We start from the raw sequence: 26,257 nt of genomic DNA on the forward strand, positions 1-26,257 counted from the left end.
TGAGAGGGGGAAGTAAGACTCGATGGGCTGAATGGCCTAATTCTGCTCCTATATCTTAAGGTCATTGATGAGTATGCTCTGGTAAAAGGAACACCAGGGGCAGAACTGAAATGGTTGTCAGGGAGCTACTGAACAAGAATTTACTATTTGCATATTGCAATCTTCTCCTGTGTATCCAGAAAATATTGCAAGATGCTATCGTCCTTTTGCTATCTCTTTAGCCACCCAGACCAAGCCACTTCACCACTGAATGGGTGGTCAACCTTTCCAGATGATTCAAAAACTGTTAATCGTTCCAAAATAAGGATCTTAAGACTGTGCGTAATACTACAAACATGGTTTTGCCAATGCTCTGTCCATGGAAATTCTTACATTTTTAGCTAGTTCTTTAGTCCTGAGTCATACTGAACACTTTTCAATGCAACAACATCCTTCCTACAGCAGGATGATCAAAATTGAACACAATACTCCATATGGAGCCTCACCAACATCTTGTACAATTGTAACATAATATGGCATAATAAGGGTACTCAGCACCCTTATTGATGAAGGCCGATATGCCAAAAGCCTTCTTGACTACCCTATCTACCCATGATGCCACTTTCAGGTAACTATGTACCTGCACTCCTACCTCCATCTGCACTGCAACTCCCCGTGACCTACCATTCACAGTGAAGGTCCTGCCTGATTTAACGTCCCAAAATGCGTCACCTCGTAATCTTCTGTAATAAAACCATTAACTATTCCGCAGGCCAGTTAATTTTTAATCTTTGTGCATTATGAGAGCATAAATGGGTATTTAATTGAAATGTTAACACATGTTAATTAGACTATCATTGCTCTATTTTTGTAGGAGATACGGTTCCCCAGAATGGTGACAAACTGCTGCCGATTCCTTTGCTATTTCTGTCGCATCAGTCGTCAGAATCAGAGAGCCATGTTTGATCATTTAAGCTACCTATTGGATAATAGTGGCATTGGACTGGGTAAGCAGTTTTTTTTAGCCTGAAAGCTACCTCTAATTTCATGAGCAAAGTGTGACTTTTAAACAAAAGTAAAATTGATTTGGCAAGTAAATTGAAAGAACTTGGTAATTTAGCAACTTTGTATTGCTTTTTTCATCTTTTTGGTAAACATTAAATTACCAGTCTTTGAAATTAATTCTGTTCAAATAAATTTTGAGTGTTACTTGAGTGTCCAACAGTAATGGTAGGTAATGTTTTGGTATCATGCTGGCACCTCTATTTATGAATTGTGCATCAGGGAGAGGGTTAAGCCCCAGTCCCACTTACGTGTCCTTGGCACGCTAATTAGGTGACCTCGTGGTCGCGTTGAGGCGCGACGGTCCCACGAAGGTCGCGCGCGATTTCATGCGCCCGCACAGCCGTCTGGAGCGCGACGTCATTTGAAGATAGACACAAAATGCTGGAGTAACTAAGCGGGACCGGCAGCATCTCTGGAGAGAAGCAATGTGTGATGTTTCGGGTCGAGACCCTTCTTCAGTTTGAAGGAACTCCAGCATTTTGTGTCTATCTTCAATTTCCTTGGCCCAGCTCTGGGAGTAGGAGTGGGGGCGGATCCGGACCGCAACGGCCGTGAGCCCCAGGCCAAGTTCGGCCATCGTTTGCCTGCTTCTGCTGCTGTTGGAGGTGAGACATTGCATCGTGTCAGGGTCTAGGGCCTATCCCAATTTGGCCGTCAGTTTCGCGACAGACCGGTGGCGCGCAAAGATTTAGTTTGCTACAAAATTTCGGAGCGCCGCGCGATCTCGCGCACAACTCCATACCCCTCCGCACTTCTCAGTGGGACCAGCCCCGCAAGGCCACACGATGCCTGTGCGCTTCAACACAACCACGAGGTCGCGTAATTTGCATGCCAAGGACACGTAAGTGGGACAGGGCCTTTAGGATTATCAGTTCTCTCCTGTACTCTGACTCATCATTACCCATTCTTCATCCAACAACAGTGGTATCGGCAAGTTTAAAGATGGTGTTAGGATTGTGACTGACTACGATCATGATTATAGAGTGGCTAGAGCAAGGACCTAACACACAGCCCTGAGGGGCTCCTGTGTTGATGGTTTCTAGAAGGAAGTGTTGTCAATTCTCATTGAACTCATTGTGTTCCGTCGATGAGGAAGTCAAGGATCCAATTGCAAAAGGACAAACAGAAACCCAGTTTCTGAGTTTGATGATAAGTTTTGAGTCGGTTAGTAGTCATTGAGGCATGTCACCTTGCTCAACTTTTTCCTATCCATGTATATTTCCAAATTTCTTCAATGTTGTTATTGTAACTGCTGCAATCTCTTCATCTGGCCGCTTGTTCCATATACACACCTCTATTCTTGAGTGAAGAATTTGCCCATCATGACCCTTTTGAATCTTTTCCATTTCACCTTAAACCTACTCCATTTGTGTTTGATTCCCCTTCTGTGGGGAAAAAGACTGCATTCACCTTATTTGTGCCTATCCTGGATTTTATACACCTCAATAAGATCACCCTCTCAGTCTCCTATGCTCCAAGGAATAAAGTCCTAGCCTGCACAACCTCTCCCTATATCTCAGGCCCTCAGCAACATTCTTGTAAATCTTCTTTGGACACTTAATAACCAAATCTATACACAATATTCCAAGTGAGGTCTCACCAACGTCTTGTGCAATTGCAGTCCCAACTCCTGTATTTGTTGTAATAAAAATGAACTGCATTCACATAGACACAAATTGCTGGAAAAACTCAGTGGGTCAGGCAGCATCTCAGGAGAAAAGGAATAGGTGACGTTTTAGGTTGAGACCCTTCTTCGGACTCTTCAGACCCGAAATGTGACCTATTCCTTTTTCTCCAGAGATGCTTGTCTGACCTGCTGAGTTACTCCAGGATTTTGTGTCTATCTTCAGTGTAAACCAGCATCTACAGTGTCTTCCCACGCAATGAACTGCAGAGGTTGGTGTATACCAAAAATAGACACAAAGAGCTGGAGTAATGCAGCGGGTTAGTCAGCATTTCTGGAGAAAATGGATGGGTGACGTTTCAGATTGGGGCCCTTCTACACACTGCTTCTAGGGGGAGGAACTGGAAGTAAGAAAACCAGGACATATCAAGGCCAGCAACATATGACGTCAGGCAGGGTGGTTCTGGATGTGCTCATTCTTTAGTGAACGTGGGTTCTCCCCTTCTGCCATAGATGGGTCCCTCACACGTGTCTCTTCTGTATCCACCAGTTCTGCTCTCGCTCCCCACCCTTCCAGACGCAACACGGACAATTCCCCTGGTCCTCACTTTCACCCCACCAGCCTCCACATCCAACATATCCTCCGACATTTCCGTCACCTCCAACGTGCTCCCACCACTAATCACATCTTCTTATCTCCATCCCCTTCTGCAGTGACCACTCCTTCCACAACTCCTTGATTCACCCATCCCCTCCCCAGGTACTTTCCCCTGCATCGCAGGAGATGCAACACCTGCCCTTTTCCCTCCTCCATCGATTCCATCCAGGGACCCCGACAGTCCCTTCACGTGAGACAGACATTTGCATGCATCTCCCCAAACCTCATCTACTGCATACGGTGTTCCCAATGTAGGCTCCTATACATCAGTGAGCCAAGCATAGACATGACAACCGTTTCGCTGAATATTTACCCTCGGTCCGCCAAGGCCTAATCAGTCCTTGTCTGTTCAAATGCTGGTAGATCCTGCCCTTCCAATACTCCCCAGTAACTTGCCCACCACTGTGAGATTGATGCTATACTTTTATAAGAGGACCATTGATAGCAGCAGGGAAGCTGTGCCTGAATCTAGTGTCCTCATTATCCCAATGTTCCAGTGATGAGTGCAGGACTAGGGAGATGGCATCTCCAGTAGATCTGTTGTGATGGTACACAAACTGCAGTGGATCAAGGCTACAGGGAGGCTGGAGTTAATGGATGCTATGACCAGTCTCTTGAACTTGTACTTAATGATGATGGATGTCAGAACCACTAGACGCTAGCCATTAAAGTTACCTTGCTTTTCATTGGCACCGGGATGATAATGGGTCTTTTCAAAGCAGGTGATATAGAATAGAATAGGGAGACGTAAAATATGTCTGTCAATACTCCTGCTGGCTGCTCCGTGCCTGGAACTCTGTTCAGGCCATTTGCTTTCAGGGGGTTCACTCTCAGAAGGATAATCTGACATCTGTAACAGTAACGGTAGGTACAGATGCAGTTACTGTTGAGGCACATGATCCAGGACAAGTTGGCAAACTGGATCCACAATTGGCAGAGGGTTGTTTTTTGTGCTTGGATGCTTGTGACTAGATCACCTACAAGATTGGTGCTTGATTGCAATACTCAATGACTTGGATGTGGATGTGGGAAGCATGATCAGTAACTTTGTCGATGACAAGGTGATTGACTACTTTATTGATAGTGGGGAAGATAGTGTTAGATTGCAGAGTGCTATGGTGAAAGATAGCAGATTGAGTTTAATCCAGACAACTATGAGTGATGCATTTTGGTTTGGATATACACCATAAATGGTTAGGCCTTCTGAAGTATTGCCGAACAGAGGTACCTCTGAGTACAGGTCCATACATTATTGGTTGCAATGCAGATAAACAATGTGATTAAGAATGCATAGGAGTAGTCATTGCATTCCACACAGTTTAGGGATGTTATGGTCCACCTTCATAAAACATTGATAGACACAAAAAGCTGGAGTTACTCAGTGGGACAGGCAGCATCTCTGGAGAGAAGGAATGGGTGAGGTTTCAGATCGAGACCCTTCTTCAGACTGGTTAGGGATAAGGGAAACTAGAGATATAGACAATGATGAGGAGAGATAAGGAACAATGAATAAAAGATATGCAAAAAAGTAACGATGATAAAGGAAACAGGCCATTGTTAGCTGTTTGTTTTTGGGGATAGGGCCAGTGTACACCTGAAACAGGGATTGTTCAATGTACCCTATAAAGGGGCTGGCATAGCTGGGACGCATGTGGCTTCCCATAGCAATGTTCATAAAACATTGGTCATGAGGAAATATTATATAATAGAATTGCTCAGATAATAACTTTTGTGTGAGGAACCTATGTTGAGTTTCAAGAGAAGGGTTTGGGGTTTTCAGAAATACATGTCCCCACAAAGAAATAAAGCACAAAGAACACACACACACAGGAGAACAGATGGCTTATCATAACATGGAAACGTTGATCTGAATAGGCATAGCTTAGTTTGCCTTGAAGCAGCTATAACGCTGTCAGAAGTTGTATTTGGTTTAGTTTGGTGTTTAGAGTATAGGTTGTTAATAGGGTCTCTTCCCAGGACATGGGCACCATTTGTTCTTTCTTTGTAACACATCTTTGAGCTCTGGTGTGTCACAAAGGGGGTTTATGGTTGTTTATGTTGGGTCTTTGACCGCAAGGCTAGATAATAGTTTGTGATTTGGTTTGTGCTGTTGTATATATGTTGAGATAAGAGAAAAGGCACAGGTGATGGTTGTGTGACCTTTGTATAAGGGTGATTTCTTATGTTTATAGAAAACTGGAAAAAATAACTGTTTTGATCGATGCCAAACGATTGGGGTCTGCATAAAGTAATCTTCCATTTGCTGTGTGGAATGCTATTAGTAAGAAGTCGTAAAGAGGCCTTACATTCCTTACCTCCAGAGATAGTAGGAGGTAATGAATGAATGAATTCAGAATGAAACTAGACCTGAGCTTGGTAAGAAGCAATTATAATGTATCAAGTGTGACAAGTATATGGCCTTTGTGTGCTTGGAGTTGGGAATTGTGTGATTAGAAATAATTTAAGTCTTTACCACTTTGTAAGAATGGGGCAAAACTCATATTTAATCTTTGTAATCCATAAGTAACTGTATTTTAACTATGTAGTTGTAGGGACATTATTTGTGAAGTGTCTTGTGTTTTAATTAGGATTGTAAGTATTAGACTTTGTTTAAATCTGAAATTTTAGAAATAACTTTATTTTCCAAAAGTGAAAATATATGTTTTGTGTGTAGGTGTTGTGTGATTGCTGTATGAGGTGGTCTCTGAGAATTGATTTTATATTTCTGTGGTTTTACTTCATTGAAATAAAATGATTTTGAACAAAGAGGGTAAAGAAAACCACAGAGGAAGCAAGGATTGTAAAGAGGCCAGAAAAGGGAAAATCATGTGACTACACGTGTCAATATCTGGGAAGGACTTAGTTGATTGGTTAATGCAAATAAGCTAATGTATGGTAAATTATAATGATTGGTTAAAAGTTTGCCACACCTTCTGTACCATAATTGTCTAATACCTATATAATGCGTTAAGCTTGTACCAACGTTACTAGCTCTTGAACGTGCCCTGGAGCTTCCAGCTCTGTGTTGGAAGGTTCAGACATTAGTCTCGGTGCTGAATAAAGAATCGATTTCAACAGCAGCAATGGTTTGAATCAAGTTTTCTTGAATTAGACTGGCAAAATAACTCAGTTTAACAGTCAGACCTCAGCTGAAGTACTGCATGCTGTTCTTGTCACTATGCTATAAAAAACACTAGATCAGGCACAGATGAAGTTCTCCATGAAGTTTGCCTGGGATGGAGCAGTTCTGTTATGAGGACAGATGGGGAAATACTAAGGGAAGAGATTTAGAAGGGATCTGAGGGAATCTTCACCCAGAGAGAGGTGAGTACCAGGAATGCACTGCTGGAGAGATTGGTTGAAGCTGGGTCAGTGTAACCACTATGAAGTGTCTAGGTGATCATATGAATTGCTTAGTACAGAGGGTTTCGGACCAGGTGCTGGGGCTGTGATTAATGCAGAAGGGTGTCAACTGATTGATGTGGACAAAATGAGCCAAATGGCCTGTTTTCATGCTGTACTATTCTTGAAAAAGGTGCAGGATGTAAATAATATCTGTAGTTTTTGTTCCTGTTCCATCTCCCCCCTTCCCCCAAGCAATCCAAGCTTCTTCCCCATCATGAGGCACACCCGAGTGACACACACACACCCAAGGCCAAGCATGCTCAATGTCTCCTTACTCCAGGACACTGAAACATTGGATGATAAAAACAATCTTTCATGCAAAGGGTAGTAAATCTTAGACATTTTTTGCCCAAGAGTACAGTGGTACTCAACAACTGAGACAAGATGCATTATCTTTTGGATATTCTTTGGAGTATTTCATGCAGTTTTGGTCACCCCAATACAGGAAGGATAAAAGGAGGCTTTGGAATGAGTGCAGAGGAGATGTACCAGAATGATGCCTGGATTAAACAACATTAGTTACAGGGAGTGGTTGGGCAATCTTGGATTGTTTTCTCTGGGATTCTGGAGGTTGCTGGGAGACCTGATTGAAGTAATCTAAAGTTATAAAAGGCATAGATAGGCTAGCCAGTCAGAACCATTTTCCCAGGTTGAGTTAGCTTTAAGGTGAGTGGGGGCATAGTTTAAAGGAGATGTGCAGGCTCAGATTTATGCACAGAGGGTGGTGAGTGCCTGGAATGTGCTGCTGAGAGCTCTGGTTGAAGCACATAAGACAGTGGCATTTAAGGGACTTGAATAGGCCTATGGATATGCAGGGAATGGAGGGAAATGGATTAGACAATAAAGTGCAGGAGTAGGCCATTCGGCCCTTCGAGCCAGCACCTCCATTCAATGTGATCATGGCTGATCATCCCCAATCAGTACCCCATTCCTGCCTTCTCCTCATATCCCTGACCACTATTTTTAAGAGCCCTATCTAGCTCTTTCTTGAAAGCATCCAGAGAACCTGCCTCCAGATAATTCCACAGGCAGAGACAGAGAATTCCACAGACTCACCACTCTCTGTGAGAAAAAGTGTTTCCTCGTCTCCATTCAAAATGGCTTACTCCTTATTCTTAAACTGTGGCCCCTGGTTCTGGATTCGCCCAACATCGGGAACATGTTTTCTGCCTCTAGCATGTCCAAGCCCTTAACAATTTTATATGTTTCAATGAGATCACCCCTCATCCTTCTAAACTCCAGAGTGTACAAGCCTAGCTGCTCCATTCTCTCAGCATATGACAGTCCCGCCATCCCTGGAATTAACCTTGTAAACCTACGCTGCACTCCCTCAATAGCAAGAATGTCCTTCCTCAAATTAGGGGACCTAAACTGCACACAATACTCCAGGTTTGGTCAGACAGATTGTGTGCAGGCAGACAAGATTTAGTCTTGGCATCATGTTTGGCACAGACATTGTGGGCTGAAGGGCCTGTCAGTGTCTATATTATTCTTTCTATAAAATAAATTGGAGATATGGGGCTCATGCAGGACAGTTGCACTGAGAGAAAAGGTGAGCAGTCATTTTATTGACTGTATTGTAGACAGAAGAAGCCACATGAAATACTTCATTGTAGAAACAAGGAACTGTACATGCTTTTATACAAAACAAGTATTTCAATGCTGTTAAATAAATAAATCAACTTCCCTTTCCAAAGAACAAAAAACAACACATCCAAGACGGTAAATTTAGCCTAAAATGATGGTCAGATTTATTTACATGCTGCTATATATACAATATATAGAACAATTGAGACAGAAATGAAATGCATTGCCTTTTTAAAAATGATGTAATCATAGTCTTAATGGGATACTACATGGATACAGGACGGTTGCCCTCAGAGTCCACGTTGACCATCAATCACCAACCATTTACACAAAATCTACTTTAAAACCATTATTGATTCTCATAATTTCATCAATGTTCTCCGATTCTGGGAGCAGTTTACCAGGGACAAATTACAGTGCCCGAGGTCTCAGTCTACAAGGATGTGGCTTTATCAGCTGTACCATTATGCTTCAAAAATCAATTATTGAGTTGATATTTTTAAATGTTCCTTAAAGTTTGAATGCTAGCCAAACTTAATGGAAGTGGTGTTTGATATTTATATTTTGACAATAATTTAAAATGATTTTATTGTTAATTTCAATTTTGGAATGCCTAAAAGTGGCATCGCAGGTAGGTAGAGTGCTTTTGGCATGCTGGCCTTTATCAGTCAGGGAACTGAGTACAAAAAGTGGGGCATTATGTTACAGTTGTTCAAGCCAAGCAGGATATTGGGAGCAGCACAGATTTAAAAAATACATATGAGAGAATGTGGGAAGTAGGCCAAATCACACATAATCCAGTGCAATAGTTGAGCACATTTCTGCTAAGTAACCCAACCAAAGTATCAAATAGATCATGCTGCATACCTGATGAAAATGTTGATAAAAACAATTTCAACCTCTGTGCAATTTTTGATTTAATTGATAAATCTATGAAGATAAAAAATGAGAATTAAATACCATTAGGGACTAATTTTATGCAGGCAGCTTTGGGTATGAGTCACCGAGTTTCAGTTTTGACACAGGTTAGTGGAATCTTTTCAAAAACAGCGAGTTGAGGACATTTTCTAATTATATATACCCCAAATTGAATGCACAGATCTCCATATTCGCTACTTAAATCATCAGCAAACTGTTATTTGAAGATTTGTCAGAATGATATCAATCAGACTGAATTTATTTCTCAAATTTTTGATCATAAACTTCAAAAACGGAGGTAAATCTGAATTGTTGATCATGAGTGAAAGAAGAGGTTAAATTAAAAGCTTGCCCCACTTTCACGACCTAATTCACGCCTTTTTTTACTCGTGGACATTTTTCATCATTTTGAAAAAAACACTGCGACCTACTTGATGCCATGGGTACCCACGATTAGCATCATAACCTACGCACGTCCTACCTACGACCTCGTGCCGACCATGCTGCGAGTAAGAGTCAAGGGCAAACTAGGCAGAGGTCGTGAATTAGGTCGTGAAAGTGGGTCAGGCCCTATAGGGAGATTATTTTCCTTGGAAATTGGACCAAAATAAACCTCCCCTAATAAATTCATGATGGTCTAATGAAGACTATCTTCATTAGACCAGGTGGTCTAAGACTGTGCTACAAACAGCTTTACACACTCCAAGGCTCCAACACACTACTTGTGCTGTGCCAGCAGCCAGCACTGGACCACAAGCTGCTCGGGCAGGTGCAGGCCTCAAGTGTAATCAAGGTGTATTTTCTACACCAGTGGCCACAGATTCGCCATCCGGGCATGATTGCAAGTTACAGAAATGATATATAGCTGGATACAGCCCAGATCATCACACAAAGCAACCTCCCTTCTATTAACTCCATCTACACCACTTGCTGCCTCGGCAAGGCCAGCAGCATAATCAAGGAGGTTAATTGGGAGAAATTCAAAGACCAGCAGAGGAGGACAAAGGGCTTAATTAGGAAAGGGAAAATAGATTATGAAAGAAAACTGGCAGGGAACATAAAAACTGACTGCAAAAGTTTTTATAAATATGTGAAAAGAAAGAGATTAGTTAAAACAAATGTAGGTCCCTTGCAGTCAGAAACAGGTGAGTTGATCATGGGGAACAAGGATATGGCGGACCAATTGAATAACTACTTTGGTTCAGTCTTCACTAAGGAAGACATAAATAATTTGCCGGAAATAGCAGGGGACCGCGGGTCAAAGGAGTTGGAGGAATTGAGTGAATTCCAGGTTAGCCGGGAAGTGGTGTTGGGTAAATTGAATGGATTAAAGGCCGATAAATCCCCAGGGCCAGATAGGCTGCACCCCAGAGTACTTAAGGAAGTAACTCCAGAAATAGTGGATGCATTAGTAATAATCTTTCAAAACTCTTTAGATTCTGGAGTAGTTCCTGAAGATTGGCGGGTAGCAAACGTAACCCCACTTTTTAAGAAGGGAGGGAGAGAGAAAATGGGGAATTACAGACCAGTTAGTCTAACATCGGTAGTGGGGAAACTGCTAGAGTTAGTTATTAAAGATGGGATAGCAGCACATTTGGAAAGTGGCGAAATCATTGGACAAAGTCAGCATGGATTTACGAAAGGTAAATCATGTCTGACGAATCTTATAGAATTTTTCGAGGATGTAACTAGTAGCGTGGATAGGGGAAAACCAGTGGATGTGGTGTATCTGGACTTCCAGAAGGCTTTCGACAAGGTCCCACATAAGAGATTAGTATAGAAACTTAAAGCACAAGGCATTGGGGGTTCAGTATTGATGCGGATAGAGAACTGGCTGGCAAACAGGAAGCAAAGAGTAGGAGTAAACAGGTCCTTTTCACAATGGCAGGCAGTGACTAGTGGGGTACCGCAAGGCTCAGTGCTGGGACCCCAGCTATTTACAATATATATTAATGATCTGGATGAGGGAATTGAAGGCAATATCTCCAAGTTTGCGGATGACACTAAGCTGGGGGGCAGTGTTAGCTGTGAGGAGGATGCTAGGAGACTGCAAGGTGACTTGGATAGGCTGGGTGAGTGGGCAAATGTTTGGCAGATGCAGTATAATGTGGATAAATGTGAGGTTATCCATTTTGGTGGCAAAAACGGGAAAGCAGACTATTATCTAAATGGTGGCCGATTGGGAAAGGGGGAGATGCAGCGAGACCTGGGTGTCATGGTACACCAGTCATTGAAGGTAGGCATGCAGGTGCAGCAGGCAGTAAAGAAAGCGAATGGTATGTTAGCTTTCATTGCAAAAGGATTTGAGTATAGGAGCAGGGAGGTCCTACTGCAGTTGTACCGGGTCTTGGTGAGACCACACCTGGAGTATTGCGTACAGTTTTGGTCTCCAAATCTGAGGAAGGACATTATTACCATAGAGGGAGTGCAGAGACGGTTCACCAGACTGATTCCTGGGATGTCAGGACTGTCTTATGAGGAAAGACTGGATAGACTTGGTTTATACTCTCTAGAATTTAGGAGATTGAGAGGGGATCTTATAGAAACTTACAAAATTCTTAAGGGGTTGGACAGGCTAGATGCAGGAAGATTGTTCCCGATGTTAGGGAAGTCCAGGACAAGGGGTCACAGCTTAAGGATAAAGGGGAAATCCTTTAAAACCGAGATGAGAAGAACTTTTTTCACAGAGAGTGGTGAATCTCTGGAACTCTCTGCCACAGAGGGTAGTTGAGGCCAGTTCATTGGCTATATTTAAGAGGGAGTTAGATGTGGCCCTTGTAGCTAAGGGGATCAGGGGGTATGGAGAGAAGGCAGGTACGGGATACTGAGTTGGATGATCAGCCATGATCATATTGAATGGCGGTGCAGGCTCGAAGGGCCGAATGGCCTACTCCTGCACCTAATTTCTATGTTTCTAAGGACCAGTCGCACCCTGGCCACTGCCGCTTCTCCCCAATCCCATCAGGTAAAAGGTACAGAAGTGTGAAAACGCACACCATCAGATTTAGGGACAGTCTATCTCTTTGGTAACCCTTAGACATAGGTGATCAGACTTTGCTGGCTTTATCTTGCACTAAACGTTATTCTCTTATGTATCGATACACTGAAAATAGATCGATTGTGATCATATATTGTCTTTCTGCTGACTGGTTAAGACGCAACAAAAGCTTTTCACTGTACCTCGTTACACAAATCGAAACTGAGCTGAAGTTGCCATTTATGTTCTTGCTCCTCTACTTTGTTCAATGCTGTTCTCTGCCTTTTCAATCATATTTAATTATGGATCAAAATTGAATTGTACAAAAAAATAGAAACAGGGCATCATGTCACCCAAGTGTTTTTAATCTAGACTGATGAGGATTCAGTAATCTGGTGTATGTCTGCTTTGTTCCTTTTGTTGGAGAAACATTGGGAGATGTGCTTACACCTGGGAAAAAAAATACTTGGTGATATGGCATTACTGATGTAGTGCTCACATCACTGTATTTAACACCTTATATACAATATGTAGAATTGACCACTCATCTGTTATTCATACCAGTTTTCTTTATTTAAAAAAATAGATGTTTGTAAGTTCAGGCTGCATTTATGTTTAGAAATGATTTGTTTTTTTTGCACAATGCTGACACACGACTTTCTCTAACAAATGTAACATGTGCTGCTGAAGTTGCAAGCTTTTATTTAACAAGAGAGTTTGTTGGTCAAGAATTCTCCGAACCTCTCTATTTGTCTCTTCCACAGCTGTGCTTATTTTCTTCTGTTCTTCCAACATTGATTCCATTAGTTTTAGGCTTTTCTTGTGTAAGTCAGCATTTGATCCTCTCCTTTTTTTGATGGATCCCGATTCATTTCTGCAATGATTAAAGAATGTGCAGAACACTTAATTAGAACAATATATTACAGGTTCCCAAACCACATTAAAAATTCATGATGTCTTTATCATGGCGTCATGGTGGCACAGCGGTAGAGTTGCTGTCTTGCAGCGCTAGAGACCCGGGTTCGATCCCAACTACATAAGCTGTGTGTACAGAGTTTGTACACTATCCCTGTGACCGCGTGGGTTTTCTCAGAGATTTCCTCCCATACTCCAAAGACGTACAGCTTGTAGATTAATTGGTATAAATGTAAATTGTCCCTTGTGTGTATAGGGTAGTGTTAATGTGTAGGGAATGCTGGTCGGTGTGGACTTGGTGGGCTGCAGGGCCTGTTTCCGCGCTGTATCTCAAAACTAAAAGAAACTTTTGTTTCTACATTGTAAAAATGAAACTTCTGCATAATTAAAATCTCTTCAGCAAAAAAATGCAGTTCATTGGTGGTGAAATTAGACAGATACCCCACCAGCTTTAAAAAGGCAGGAAAGGGCTGGAGTGGAGCTGAGAAAAGGTGGGGGTGGGAGCCACTGAAACTTAACTTCATTTTCATGGGATAAAGTAGCCAATTGAAACACAACATAGTGCAGTGTCTTTTGTCTGGTTCTAGGTTCAAATCCAGAAAAAAAAATCCCTGCTAGCTGCAGAAGTTCTATACGTAAAAGCAAATCAGACTCGACTCACTTTCTTGTTTTGTATAAATATGTGACAATAGTCATGTATGTTCCACGGAATCGTATCTGGTCAGGCAGGATCTAAGCACAGAACTGTGTAGAATTTGGGTCATAAGACTGATCATCTCCCCACCAAACTGACCTATATTTATCCACTTAATGTCAATTGTTACATCATTTTCTGACTGCATCAGCCTCTCAGATCTTAAGTTATTTATGCATTTCAATTAACTACTGCTCCATAGGGCTAATTAATGATGGTGGTGTTTGCCTTGAGATACAACAGCATTAACTGAGTTTCCTTTAGATAAGGTCACTGCACCTAAAGGAAGAGAGCATTGCAGTCATGTCCTCTCCTTTGAGTAATGTGCATATTTATTAAAGGTAGACAAAATTGCTGGAGAAACTCAGCAGGTACGGCAGCATCTATGGAGCGAAGGAAATAGGCAATGTTTCGGGCCGAAACCCTTCTTCAGACCCGAACATTTTGGCCCGAAACGTTGCCTATTTCCTTCGCTCGATAGATGTTGTCGTACCCGCTGAGTTTCTCCAGCAATTTTGTCTACCTTCGATTTTCCAGCATCTGCAGTTTCTTCTTGAACACTTAAAACTACATATTTATTAATATGGTCATTGATTCCTGCTCAGCCCTACCAGGGTTCGAGTCTCTGAAGCATGGATAGTCTTGGTCTTTACTCGACTGCTTTGCTGACCTTTGTGGTTTGGCATCACAGGAATGTCAACGATAATTACTGAGAACTCCATCCATGTGTAAATAGTAACTGAAACAATCTTCATGATTAGGGGTTCTGATGGTGCAAATGCGCAGGCAGAATCTGCTCCTACTAAAACGCATTTTCTTGCTGAGAATGGATAAACAATAGACTGAAAATGCTGGAATCATGAGCAAAAATCAAAAGTGCTTGAGGAACTCAGCACCTGTGGAGGGAAATGGACAGAGAATGTTTTGGGTTGGGACCTTTCTTCAGACTGATCAGTCTGTTAACTGCAAACATTTTCTTAGCATTTCCCTCAAATTCAGGTGTTCAACCAGTATTTGTTTTTTAACTGTTGAATGGGAAATGTTTATTTTAGATTATGTGCCTGACACAGTGTGAATTTAAAAAGATAACACGGAGATTCTGAGAACTAAACTGAAGCTTGACTGATGAAAGTAAAATGGACAGAATGTTATTGTAGACAAGTAATGGTAGATGCTGTAATTAAGAGCAAAATTCAAAGTGCTGGAGGAACGCAGCAGGCCTGGCTGCATCTGTGGAGGGAAATCGACAGACATTATTTTCTGTTGAAACCCTTCTTCAGATGGTTCAGACAATTTTATTATAGATTACTTTGTGCATCTAGTGCAAATATTTCTCTATTTCCACAGAGATTAAATACTGTGCGTGACTTAAAGTACAGTTTCTAAATGCTTCTGGTTAATTGCCCTCATTAATATAAAGTTATAAATAGTGAGAGAAGACAATTTTCAAATTGAAATGGGAATTATAAGAATCTCTACAAATAAATAATTTAATGTAAAACCATGTTAGAGAAAGATAATCTAATTTAAAAAATCTAAAAGCCAATTTAAATACTTGTTTCCTTTAAAACATTTCCTGTTGGAAGTCATGAATTTGATTGATTATTCATGAAAGATTTGAAGAATTCTCTAAGAAAGCACAAATCAGGAGGTAACAGAAACACAAGTGAATTTGATGCAACTTCTCGATCTTCAATATCAACCACCCGTCTGTCTTTAAAGATGCTGCCTGACCCACAGTTCCCAGTCACACGTACCTGTCCACGCCCTGAGTTTGTTGCCTTACCTGTCAGGCATCTCACACTAAAATAAGTGCAATTGAAATCAACAGTCCTTTCATCCTCCTTCCATGCTTCTGCCTATTCTGTCCACTGAATGTTCTTTCATCGCCATTCATATTTGCCTTCCGGCCTCACCTGCCTTGGTCCTGCATCAGATCCCACTCCCCTTCCAATCTAGTATAAACCCACCCATGCAGCACTAGCAAACCTGCCTGCCAGGATAATGGTTCCCCTCCACTTCAGGTGCAACCCATCCTCGTACAGGTCACCTCTGCCCAAAAGAGATCCCAATGGTCCAAAAATCTGAATCCTGCCCCCAGCATCAAAACCTCAGCCACACATTCATCTGCCTCATCTTCCTGTTCCCACCCTCACTAGCACATGGTGCTGGAAATAATCCAGAGTTCATTACTCTGGACCAGGCTACCACTACCATTTCTACTCCCAAACACAAATCTGGGAATAGAAAAGGAAAATTTGCAAATTTCTTGTGAAGATTTTGTTGACTAGTCTTTAAAAAATGGTGAAGTAATTGGTGTAACAATGAGATTTTGCACTTGCATATCCCGTTTTAAGATGTATCAACCATTCCTGTCAACATTCTATTGACAAATAAATCAATTGAAATTATTTTTTTGTAAAACTTAATTTTTGCAAATAGCAAAACTTAATTTTTGCAAATTCCACTTGGAAATAAAAAAGTATAGAGTCCCATGAACCTAAGTCATCCCGTTTGAAATTGATCCATAAGAAAAATGTAAAAAAATATAACCTTACCTTAGTTGTGGAGAATGAAAACTAGATGAATTTTCCACAAGATCGGACTGGTAAGAACTTCCCTCAGATATCAAGGCATCATCATTTGCAAATGTTTGTTTCTGTGTGGGTGATGGAGTTTTTGATTTGGAAGCTGAAGGTAATTGTGTTATATCCTCAGATATACTTGGTTCATCCTGCCCAGGGAACTGAGCAAGCATTTTGTGGATAGCTTCATAATAGGGCCAGTACGAAGAAGAAGCTATATTTCCACAAGTAGCTTTGAGTTTTCTAATTGCAATAGGAAATATTAGTTAGAAATCATTTGCCATATAGTCAAAGAAAATAAACATGGTTGATTTTGTAGTTTCACTAAGATATTCGTTATTCAATTTTCACACAAAGGGTGGTGGGTGCATGGAACAAGGTGTCATAGGAAGTAGTTGAGACTGGGACTATCCCATTGTTTAAGAAACAGTTAGACAAGTACATGGATAGGACAGGTTTGGAGGGATATGGACCAAGCACAGGCAGGTGGGACTAATGTAGCTGGGACACGTTGGCCGGTGTGGGCAAGTTGGGTCGAAGGGCCTGTTTCCACGCTGTATCACTCTATGACTATGATTGAATGTACACTATATAATGGAATACATTTTAATTGATTTATATATTTAAAGCAAAAGCAGAATCAACTTCTGTGCCATTCTGAAAGAATAAGATGCAGATTGAATTACATGGTAAAAAACAGATTTCCTGAAAGTCTTAAAAATGCTGAATAACTTAATTGTGGTGTTGTATGTAGACTGCAAAAAGTTAACTTATTTTACAGTTGACAAATATATTAAAAATATAAAAATAATTGCAATGGAATCACAAAACCTTATTTTAATGATCATCTGAGAATCACATAGCCAGCGATCATTGATTTTAATTTGCAGTAATGTGTAGTTAGCTAAGAAAGTGAAAAAATGTTCCTATAAATCTGCATAGTCCATAGCATTATTATTGGGAATATGGCATCTGTTGTGTGATGTGGACTATATTAGTCAGAGTTATAGAGCACAAAAATGTGCCATTTGGCTCAACTTATCGATGCCAACCTAGATGCGTTTCTAGGGCATCCTTTAGCTGCATTTGCCCCATATCCCTCAAACTTGACCAAATGTCTTTAAACCTTTTAATTGTAAATACCTCCACCACTTCTTCTGGCAGCTCATTCCATTATCCTCCATGTATCAAAACCTGCCCCACAGGACCTGTTGAAATCTCCCCTTTCACCTTAAACTTCTAGGTTATAGATTTACCTATTTGAGCAAAATGGTAAGATTGGATAAGAAGGGCAGGTTTGTTTGTTTTCCCTGGGATGGAACACGCTGAGGGGTGACATGTTAGAGGTATACAAAATCATAAGGGCAGAGATGTTAGATGGTCAGAATGATGGGCGTATCAAAAACAAAAACATGGGTTTAAGGTGAGAGGAAGGGGTTTTAAAGGGGATTTGAAGGAAAAGTGTTTTATTTGCATACAGCACAGAAACAGGCCTTTCAGCCCAGACTATCCATGACAAACAAGTTGGCATTCTGGGCTTGGCCCATTTGTAGCATTTTGCCCATATAGCTGGCCCAATATTATCTTTTAAAATTCACAATTATATACACATCCATCGCTTCCACTGACAGTTCATTCCAGATATGGACCACCCTCCGTGTGGAAAAAGTTGATCTCAATTCTCTCCCCTCTCACCCTAAGCCCTTTCATTTTGGAAGCCGATGAGACTTCCTCCTGGGAAAAAGTTGTGTGAGTATTATCCATGCCTCTCATGAACTTGTCTACCTCAAAGTCATCCCTTAGTTTCCCACGCTACAAAGAAAAAAGTCACTGCCTTAATTGCTGTCGGCAAAAAAAAAGAATTCCTCTAATCCCTTTTAATCCCTTCTTCTCACCTTAAACCCATGGCCTCTTGTTTTTGATACCCCAATCATGCAAAGAAAGATTCTGACCATCTAGCATGTCTGCCTATCCAAGCTCTCGCTATAACTCAAGCCTGCAAGCCTTGGTAACATCCTAGTGAATCTCTTCTGCACCCTTTCTAGCTAAATGTCATCTTTCCTACAGCTGGATGACTAGAACTGCACAAGTGCTCCAAGTGTGGTCTCACCAACAACTTGTGCAGGTGTATTATGATGTTTGAACTTTTGTACTCAATACCCTTTGAAATGAAGGCAAATGTGCCAAACGCCCTTGTCACCATCCTTCTTCATGAACCACCAATTTTGTGTCATCTGTAAACAAATAATGTTGACTACATTGGCACCAAAATCCTTCCTTCACATGGTCCACAGAAAAACCCCTCCACAACTCAATTTGGTTTAATTTAATCAATGTAAAATTTAATTGCAAATACCCCTTGAGTTCCAAACGAAATGCCGTTTCTGCAGCCATACATTACAAACAAATAGACCCAAGACACAACATAATTTACATAAACATCCATCACATTGCTGTGATGGAAGGCCAAAAAAAATTATCTCTCGACTGCCTCTCAATCCCCCCCCCCCCCCCCCCATGTCAAAAAGTCAAAGCCCCCGGCTGGCCGATTGTCATTAAAGCCACGCCAGGTGGTGCGAGGTCGCACACCGGGTCTTGGTGTTAGAGCCCCCGGCGTGCGCTCGCAGAGTCCCGCGGCCATTCCAAGCCGCGCGGGGCGGTGATGTCAGGCCCCGCTCCAGGAGCTCTACTACCCTTGAATTCTTCCTCCAGGCCAAATTTGAATCCAGTTGGCTAGATCATGGTGGATTACCATGCCAGGCTGGATTTTGATGAAGGTCTTAGTAAAGTCTATACAACCAATTTCCACTGACTTGCCCTAATTATTCTACTTGGTGACCTCTTCAAAAAACTGTCAGATTTGTGAGATATGATTTCCCACACACAATTTCATGCTAACTGTCTTTAATCAATCCCAATGCTGGCAGATCCCTGAGAATCCCCTCCAACAATTTACCCACCAGTGACTTCAGTCATACAGCCTATAGTTCCCTAGTCTGTCCTTGCTAATCTTCTCAAATAACAGGACATCAATGGCCACCCTCCAGTCCAGCAGAACCTGTAGGATTGAAACCTGAAACTCTTGCATGAGGAGATGGTGGAATTGGTTACAATCAATTTATTTACGAGACATTTGAACAAGTATTTGCACAGACAAGCCATAGAAGGATATAGGATCTTGTATGGATGGGCAACATTTTGGCATAGATATGCTGGGTGGAAGGGCCCTTTTCTATGCTGTACGTTCAAGTTCACATTTATTGTCACATGCACAATGCATAGTGTTGCATGCGATCCTGAACTTAATTGGATAGGCAAAACTGCATACTGCTGTGTAACTGGAAAACCCAATTATTTTATTTAATAAGCATGTGGATTTTCAATATTTTTAAAATTTAGCTCTATAATTAAGCACTCCAATCCAGAGGCCATTTTGTTTTTTATCATGCAAAAAAAAAATGTACATATAGATCTGTGACAAAAAAATAAATGCATCTGAATCTTTAGGCTATAATTGGGTCAAGTTCAGGGCTAGAAGAGGGATGATTGGAGAAGTTACCAGAGGGCCATGAATAATTAGAGATTTATGGAGCCAAGGTTATCAATAGCAGAATCGACACAAACACAAAGGACACATCTGGAAACTGACTCATTTACCTCAGTAACAGACAATGTAAAATCTGATAGCTTTTAGCAAACACTGATGCAAGCCTGATTAATGCCTGCTTGGCTGTGTGAGCCTTGTGTGCGGTGAACAGTTTTACATATGTAACGTGATCTTTTATAGCAGAGAAACAACAATCTGTCATACTGGCACCAATCGCATACAGTTTTTGATAACATTTTATTGTGTAAAGCATAATGTTATGCAGTATCATTTTGATATCCACTATGTTTAGTTTTCTAATACCAAATTAAACCATAAGGGAGGATTTTGTGATCATCTGTACTGACCTGCTTAAAAAAAAGGCACTTAATGCTTAATAATTCTTCCAGTATAGAGAGTGCTGAGAGGATTCACGTTTTTCAGGCCTTGTGCATTGTAAGGAACTGATGGCATAAAACAGGCACCAAAACAAGCTCTATCTACAATCTGTATCTATACAATCTGTAACTAGCTCTATCTACAATCTATCTACTATCTGTAAATTTGACAATCAGCTCGAATGTGCTCCAGACTCTTGTCAGATTTGTCAAATACTAAAATATTTTAAAACATTCAATTTCTGAATGTTTGTGAAACATGCAAAACAATTTAAAATGTTAAACATGTTTAAATAAGATAAAAGACAACAATCTTTCAAAATGTCAAGATTTGAAAGAACATTTTGAAGTAATAACCCAATTATTTTGATTAAAATCAAGGGGGGAAAAAAGGAGATACAGAATGTCCTGGCAAATTCTTATTGGAAGTGATGGACAATTGGTGTCATGTTCCCCATAGAACACCATGATGACTCCAATGTTGGAACACAGCTTGATGACTCATGGCACTAAGCATCTTTTAATTTGATTTTAAACACAGATGCTCAGAATTCCAGATGTTGGCATCATTTTGCTGAAAATTTCACCCTCATTACCCTGCAAAATCTCTACATTTTTTTGTAGACTTACCTTAAAACATTTCCAAATGTTGTAGCTGCTCTGACAATAAAAGTGTTTTGGGCATTATCTTGAGATATTGATAATTTGTAGAATGGATGAGCAGTTTCAATTTAATACAGAAAGGAATTCTCAGAGAAAGCATTATTTCAATTTTAATACATTTTACAAACAAATATAATGCTTACCTGTATTGAAAGGTCAAATTAGTAACTTTGGTTCTTATTTGATCCTTATCACGATTCACCCCAGTAGCTTCAAAAAATTCTTCAGCTATCTTTTCATATACTTTAGCATTTCGCTTGGCTGTTCTTAGGTCTGATAAATACTCGTTCCAGATACGTATTAGAACACTTGTTTCAACCTCAGTCCAGTTACTTGATCGTTTTGGTTTGTCGATCTGAGCAGCTGAACTACTGCTGCCACTGTTACAAGCTGCCATTTTGGAAATACATCAGTATATCGTGAGAAGAAGCTTTAAACATCTTATCTCAGAGTTCATGACTGATGACTAATTGAAAAGCTTTTAAATTCTGGCAAGCAATTCTAAAACCCTTTTAGGAAACATTCAAAAGGTTTTAGATAAAAGGGTTGATGATGGATGACTAACACAAGTTCTTTCAAGTGAAAGCTTTTGGATGAAAGCTTCTAGAATGTAACGTCTGACAAGGGTACAGGATTTTGGCATTCTGTGCTGTATTTAAATACTTAAAGCTTTTTCAGCTGGTGCCTGTTAGCTCTTGCAGAAAAGTGGCGGTTGCCAAGGTAACATTGTATCAATGGTGATGCTACATTGCTTAAAAGTTTTTAATTGGTTCCCTTTGTGAAATGAAGGTTGCTCTTAAATTGTAAAAGCTTTCAACTGAAACCACTGAATTGGCCATCTGTCAGAGTGTAATCGATGTAATTAAGAGATGAAATCCTGAAATGCGTTTATTCCACGTGACTAGTTACATTGTCTTTGATTTCAGTCTTATCAATGGAAAAATATCATAATTAAATTTCAGAAAATACTTGACATGGTAGAATCTGGAGATAAACTATCATACTTAAAATCCCCCGTGTATGATGCGAGTGTCAATTGCACTACATTTTAGTCACTCAGACATGTAGTTGTGTTTGTGAATTGCTGTAAAAGAAAATTATATGTGTTTTGGATTTGCACAATTTACATCTGGTGCTAATATAATGTTGTACACCATCTGAGGACTTACCAAATACTCTAGGTAATAAAACCTGGAAAGATAGCAGCTAGTTTGAACACATTAAGCTTCCACAAATAACAGTGACAATGATGTTGTTTGAGAGATAATTATCAATCAGGGCACAGGGGAGTATTCATTTTCTCATAACAGTGAAGATGTTTTTTGAACGCTTGTCCAATCAGGGCACGTGTGTTGAGAGCGGGTGGGGGGGGGGGGCAATCAGGGGAAACAGGGGAGGGTCATTTCTCACGACTGGGGGGGGGCTGGGGGGGGGGGGGGGGGGGGAATTATTGTCATAACGTAATATGAATGGTGTCCATTATTGACAATTATCTGTTATAACTGAATAACTATCATTGTATAAGTAGTAGAAACAAAGCTCTGCAGATGCTGGTTAACACATAAAATGACACAGTGCGCAGTAGCTCGGGCAGCATCAGCGGAAATCATGGATACTTCAGACTGTCGGTCTGGATCTGGGCCTGAAACCCAGGTGAGATGATGGTCCCAGCCTACTGGTGGCTGGGGGAGGAGCGAGGATCAGTGGCTCAGATTCACTACCCCCTGACTAAACCGCGCGCCACCATAGCGCTCCGCACTCCGAAGTCGGCCAGTCCGCAGGCTCTGGGGGACTGGAGCCCCAGGTCGATTCCGGTTGGAGGCCGCTGGCTCCACGATGTTAGGCCCATTGACAACGGAGACTCGACAAGGAAACAGTCGGGTCCCCATACAGGGAAGAGATTAAAAAGTTTCCCCACCCCCCACATATACACAGCTAAAAATAATATAAAAACTAAACCAAGACATCCACTTAACAGGACAAAAAGAAAAAAAAGACGGACTGCCATACAATCATTGTACTAATAAAAAGCAACAGAACACACAAAATACATTTTAACATGAACATCCACCACAGTGACTCCTCCACATTCCTCACTGTGATGGAAGATGAAAAAAAAGTTCAATCTCTTCCCTTCATTGTTCTCCCACGGTCGGGGGCCCTGAGCCTTCTGTTGACGGGACGATCATACTCCCGTAGCTGGTGGCGGGCCCTCCTCATAACCATATAACCATACAATAATTACAGCACGGAAACAGGCCATCTCGGCCATTCTAGTCCGTGCCGAACACTTATTCTCCCCTAGTCCCATCTACCTGCACTCAGACCATAACCCTCCATTCCTTTCCCGTCCATATAACTATCCAATTTATTTTTAAATGATAAAATCGAACCTGCCTCCACCACCTTCACTGGAAGCTCATTCCACACAGCTACCACTCTCTGAGTAAAGAAGTTCCCCCTCATGTTACCCCTAAACTTCTGTCCCTTAATTCTCAAGTCATGTCCCCTTGTTTGAATCTTCCCCACTCTCAGTAGGAAAAGCTTATCCACGTCAACTCTGTCCATCCCTCTCATCATTTTAAAGACCTCTATCAAGTCCCCCCTTAACCTTCTGCGCTCCAAAGAATAAAGACCTAACTTGTTCAACCTTTCTCTGTAACTTAGTTGCTGAAACCCAGGCAACATTCTAGTAAATCTCCTCTGTATTTTGTTGACATCCTTCCTATAATTAGGCGACCAAAATTGTACACCATACTCCAGAATTGGGCTCACCAATGCCTTGTACAATTTTAACATTACATCCCAACTTCTATACTCATTGGGGCGATCAAGCTCCTGCATCAGGGAGATCTCAACACCCCGCGCGGGAGATCAGACTCCGGGTCGGGGCAAGTTGAACATCTTGCGGTTTTGGAGTTCCTGACTCGGTCTCTTCCAAGACTGCGAACCCTTGATGTTAAAGCCGGCAGGCAAGGAATCGGCTCCAATGTAAGTCTACGCCCCGCAGTGGGGCTCAAAGTCTGTCCCGAGCAAGGTCTCCAGCTCCACGATATTAGGCCGCAGAGCGACCGGAGATACGACCCCGAAAACAATCACACCACCGGCAAGGTAAGAGATTGAAAAAAAAATCACCCCCCACATAAAACAAACCAGAGAACATTAACACAAACTTTTAAAACACACTAACATTGAATTTGCCTTCTTTACTACCAATTCGACTTGCAAATTAAATTTTTGGGAGTCCTGCACCAGCACTCCCAAGTCCATTTGCACCTCCGATTTCGGGATTCTCTCTCCATTTAGAGAATAATCTTCGCCTTTATTCTTATTACCAAAATGCATGACTCCACATTTTGCTATACTGAATTTCATCTGCCACTTATCTGCCCACTCTCCTAGTCAGTCCAATCCTTCTGTAGAGTCCTCGCTTCCTCTACACTGCCTGCCCCTTCACCTATCTTAGCATCATCTGCAAACTTGGCCACAAAGCCTTCGATCCCCTTATTCAAATCATTAATTTACAATGTGAAGAGAAGCGGCCCCAGTACTGATCCTTGTGGAACTCCACTAGTCACTGGCAGGCAACCTGAAACAGAGCCTTTTATTACAACTCTTCGTCTTTTGCCATCGTGCCAACCCATTATCCATGCTACTTGAATACCATGGGCTCTCATCATCCCTAGCAACCTGACGTGCGCAATCATATCGAAGGCCTTCCGAAAATCTAGGTAAACAACATCTTCAACCTCCCCTCTGTCCTGCTATTAAGTTAGAGTCATAGAGTGATACAGTGTGGAAACAGGCCCCTCGGCCCAACTTGCCCACACCGGCCAACATGTCCCAGCCACACTAGCCCCACCTGCCTGTGTTTGGTCCACATCCTTCCAAACTTGTCCTATTAGCTGATTCTCACGTTGCGAGTTGACACAAGAAGTAACCCGAGTTAAAACTCGTGGTAATAACGTACGATTAACGTACGGAACTCGTGGACGCAACTTAGAGATTCGTGGCGCTAACGGCAGGTACTCATGTAACTTGTCGACTCTTGCAAAAAATCAAACATGTTTGAAATTTTCCACGAGTCAATTTTACTCATGTGGTTAAGAATTGAAACATTTTAACTCGTTGTAATAACGTAGTGGCCCGTGCGTTTACCTTAGTGTATCGTGAGCCTACCGTGGGAACTCTTTAACTCGGCGGGCAGGCAGCAGCAGATTGTGGATCCCTTCAGTTTCCCAGCGACAATCACCTGCCATAACGCGAGAGAAATCATGCACTGTTGTAGGTCTCCTTTGCACGTCGGTGTTTCTGTTTTTCTCCACTCATTGTTGGCCCTATCTGTCACCACCTACACCCCTCTGCTTCCCGGCCATGTGTGTGACCCCTTCCCTCCCGTCTCCAGCTCCCCGCCCATTGCACCGGTGCAATGCCAACAGGTCGATGCCAGTCGGGGTACCTCTTGTCTCAACTCACAACGTGAGAACCAGCCTTATCCATGTACCTGTCTAACTGTTTCTTAAATGTTGGGACAGTCCAAGCATCAACTACCTCCTCTGGCAGCTTGTTCTATACACCCATCACCCTTTGTGTGAAAAAGTTACCCCTTAGATTCCTATTAAATCTGTTCCCCTTCACCATGAACCAATGTCCTCTGGTCCTCGATTCCCCTAATCTGGGCAAGAGATTCTGTGCATCTACTCGATTTATTCCTCTCATGATTTTATACACCTCCATAAGATCACCCCTCATCCTCCTGCAAGGAATAGAGACCCAGCCTGCTCAACCTCTCCCTATAGCTCACACCCTCTAGTCCTGGTAATATCCTCGTAAATCTTCTCTGAACTCTTTCAAGCTTGACAATATCTTTCCTATAACATGGTGCCTAGAACTGAACACAATACTCTAAATGTGGTCTAACAAACCTCTTGTACAACTGCAACATGACCTCCCAACTTCTATATTCGATACTCTGACTGATGAAGGCCAATGTACCAAAAGCCTTTATGACCACCTTATCTACCTGTGCCTCGACCTTCTGAGAATCATGCACCTGTACTCCTTGATCCCTCTGCTCTACAACACTTCCCAGAGGCCTACCATTCACAATACAATACAATACAATACAATACCTTTTATTTGTCATTTCAACCTCACATGAGGTTCAAACGAAATTTGGTTTCTGCAGCCATACAAGAAAAGA

The 26,257-nt window shown here is 41.6% G+C and overlaps 2 protein-coding genes across 6 annotated transcripts in view; one reads left to right on the forward strand and one right to left on the reverse strand.

The window, feature by feature from the left end:
* Positions 1 to 26,257, forward strand: part of LOC129714278 (ryanodine receptor 1-like) — a 525,269-nt gene that overhangs the window by 229,644 nt on the left and 269,368 nt on the right. For all 5 annotated transcript variants that reach the window (XM_055663830.1, XM_055663832.1, XM_055663834.1 and 2 more), the window contains exon 41: positions 854 to 986. In XM_055663830.1, coding sequence (XP_055519805.1) covers positions 854 to 986 — 133 coding nt within the window. The remainder of the gene's footprint in view (positions 1 to 853; positions 987 to 26,257) is intronic.
* Positions 12,807 to 21,971, reverse strand: msantd1 (Myb/SANT-like DNA-binding domain containing 1). Its single transcript, XM_055663835.1, has 3 exons — positions 21,198 to 21,971; positions 16,381 to 16,650; positions 12,807 to 13,087 (listed from the first exon to the last, which is right to left on the reverse strand). Exons 1-3 carry the CDS (start codon positions 21,449 to 21,451, stop codon positions 12,829 to 12,831), a joined length of 783 nt encoding a protein of 260 aa, XP_055519810.1. The 5' UTR covers positions 21,452 to 21,971; the 3' UTR covers positions 12,807 to 12,828.

This window comes from Leucoraja erinacea, chromosome 38 (genome assembly GCF_028641065.1).
Source record: "Leucoraja erinacea ecotype New England chromosome 38, Leri_hhj_1, whole genome shotgun sequence".
Lineage (NCBI taxonomy): Eukaryota > Metazoa > Chordata > Chondrichthyes > Rajiformes > Rajidae > Leucoraja > Leucoraja erinaceus.

Excerpts from the sequence above, each read along its gene's own strand:
- msantd1 (XM_055663835.1), bottom strand. The coding sequence starts at position 21,451 with ATGGCAGCTTGTAACAGTGGCAGCAGTAGTTCAGCTGCTCAGATCGAC. Across the intron at positions 16,651-21,197 it reads AATTTGACCTTTCAATACAG|AAAACTCAAAGCTACTTGTG; the intron begins GTAAGCATTATA and ends TATTGCAATTAG. Across the intron at positions 13,088-16,380 it reads TTTCATTCTCCACAACTAAG|AAATGAATCGGGATCCATCA; the intron begins GTAAGGTTATAT and ends TAATCATTGCAG.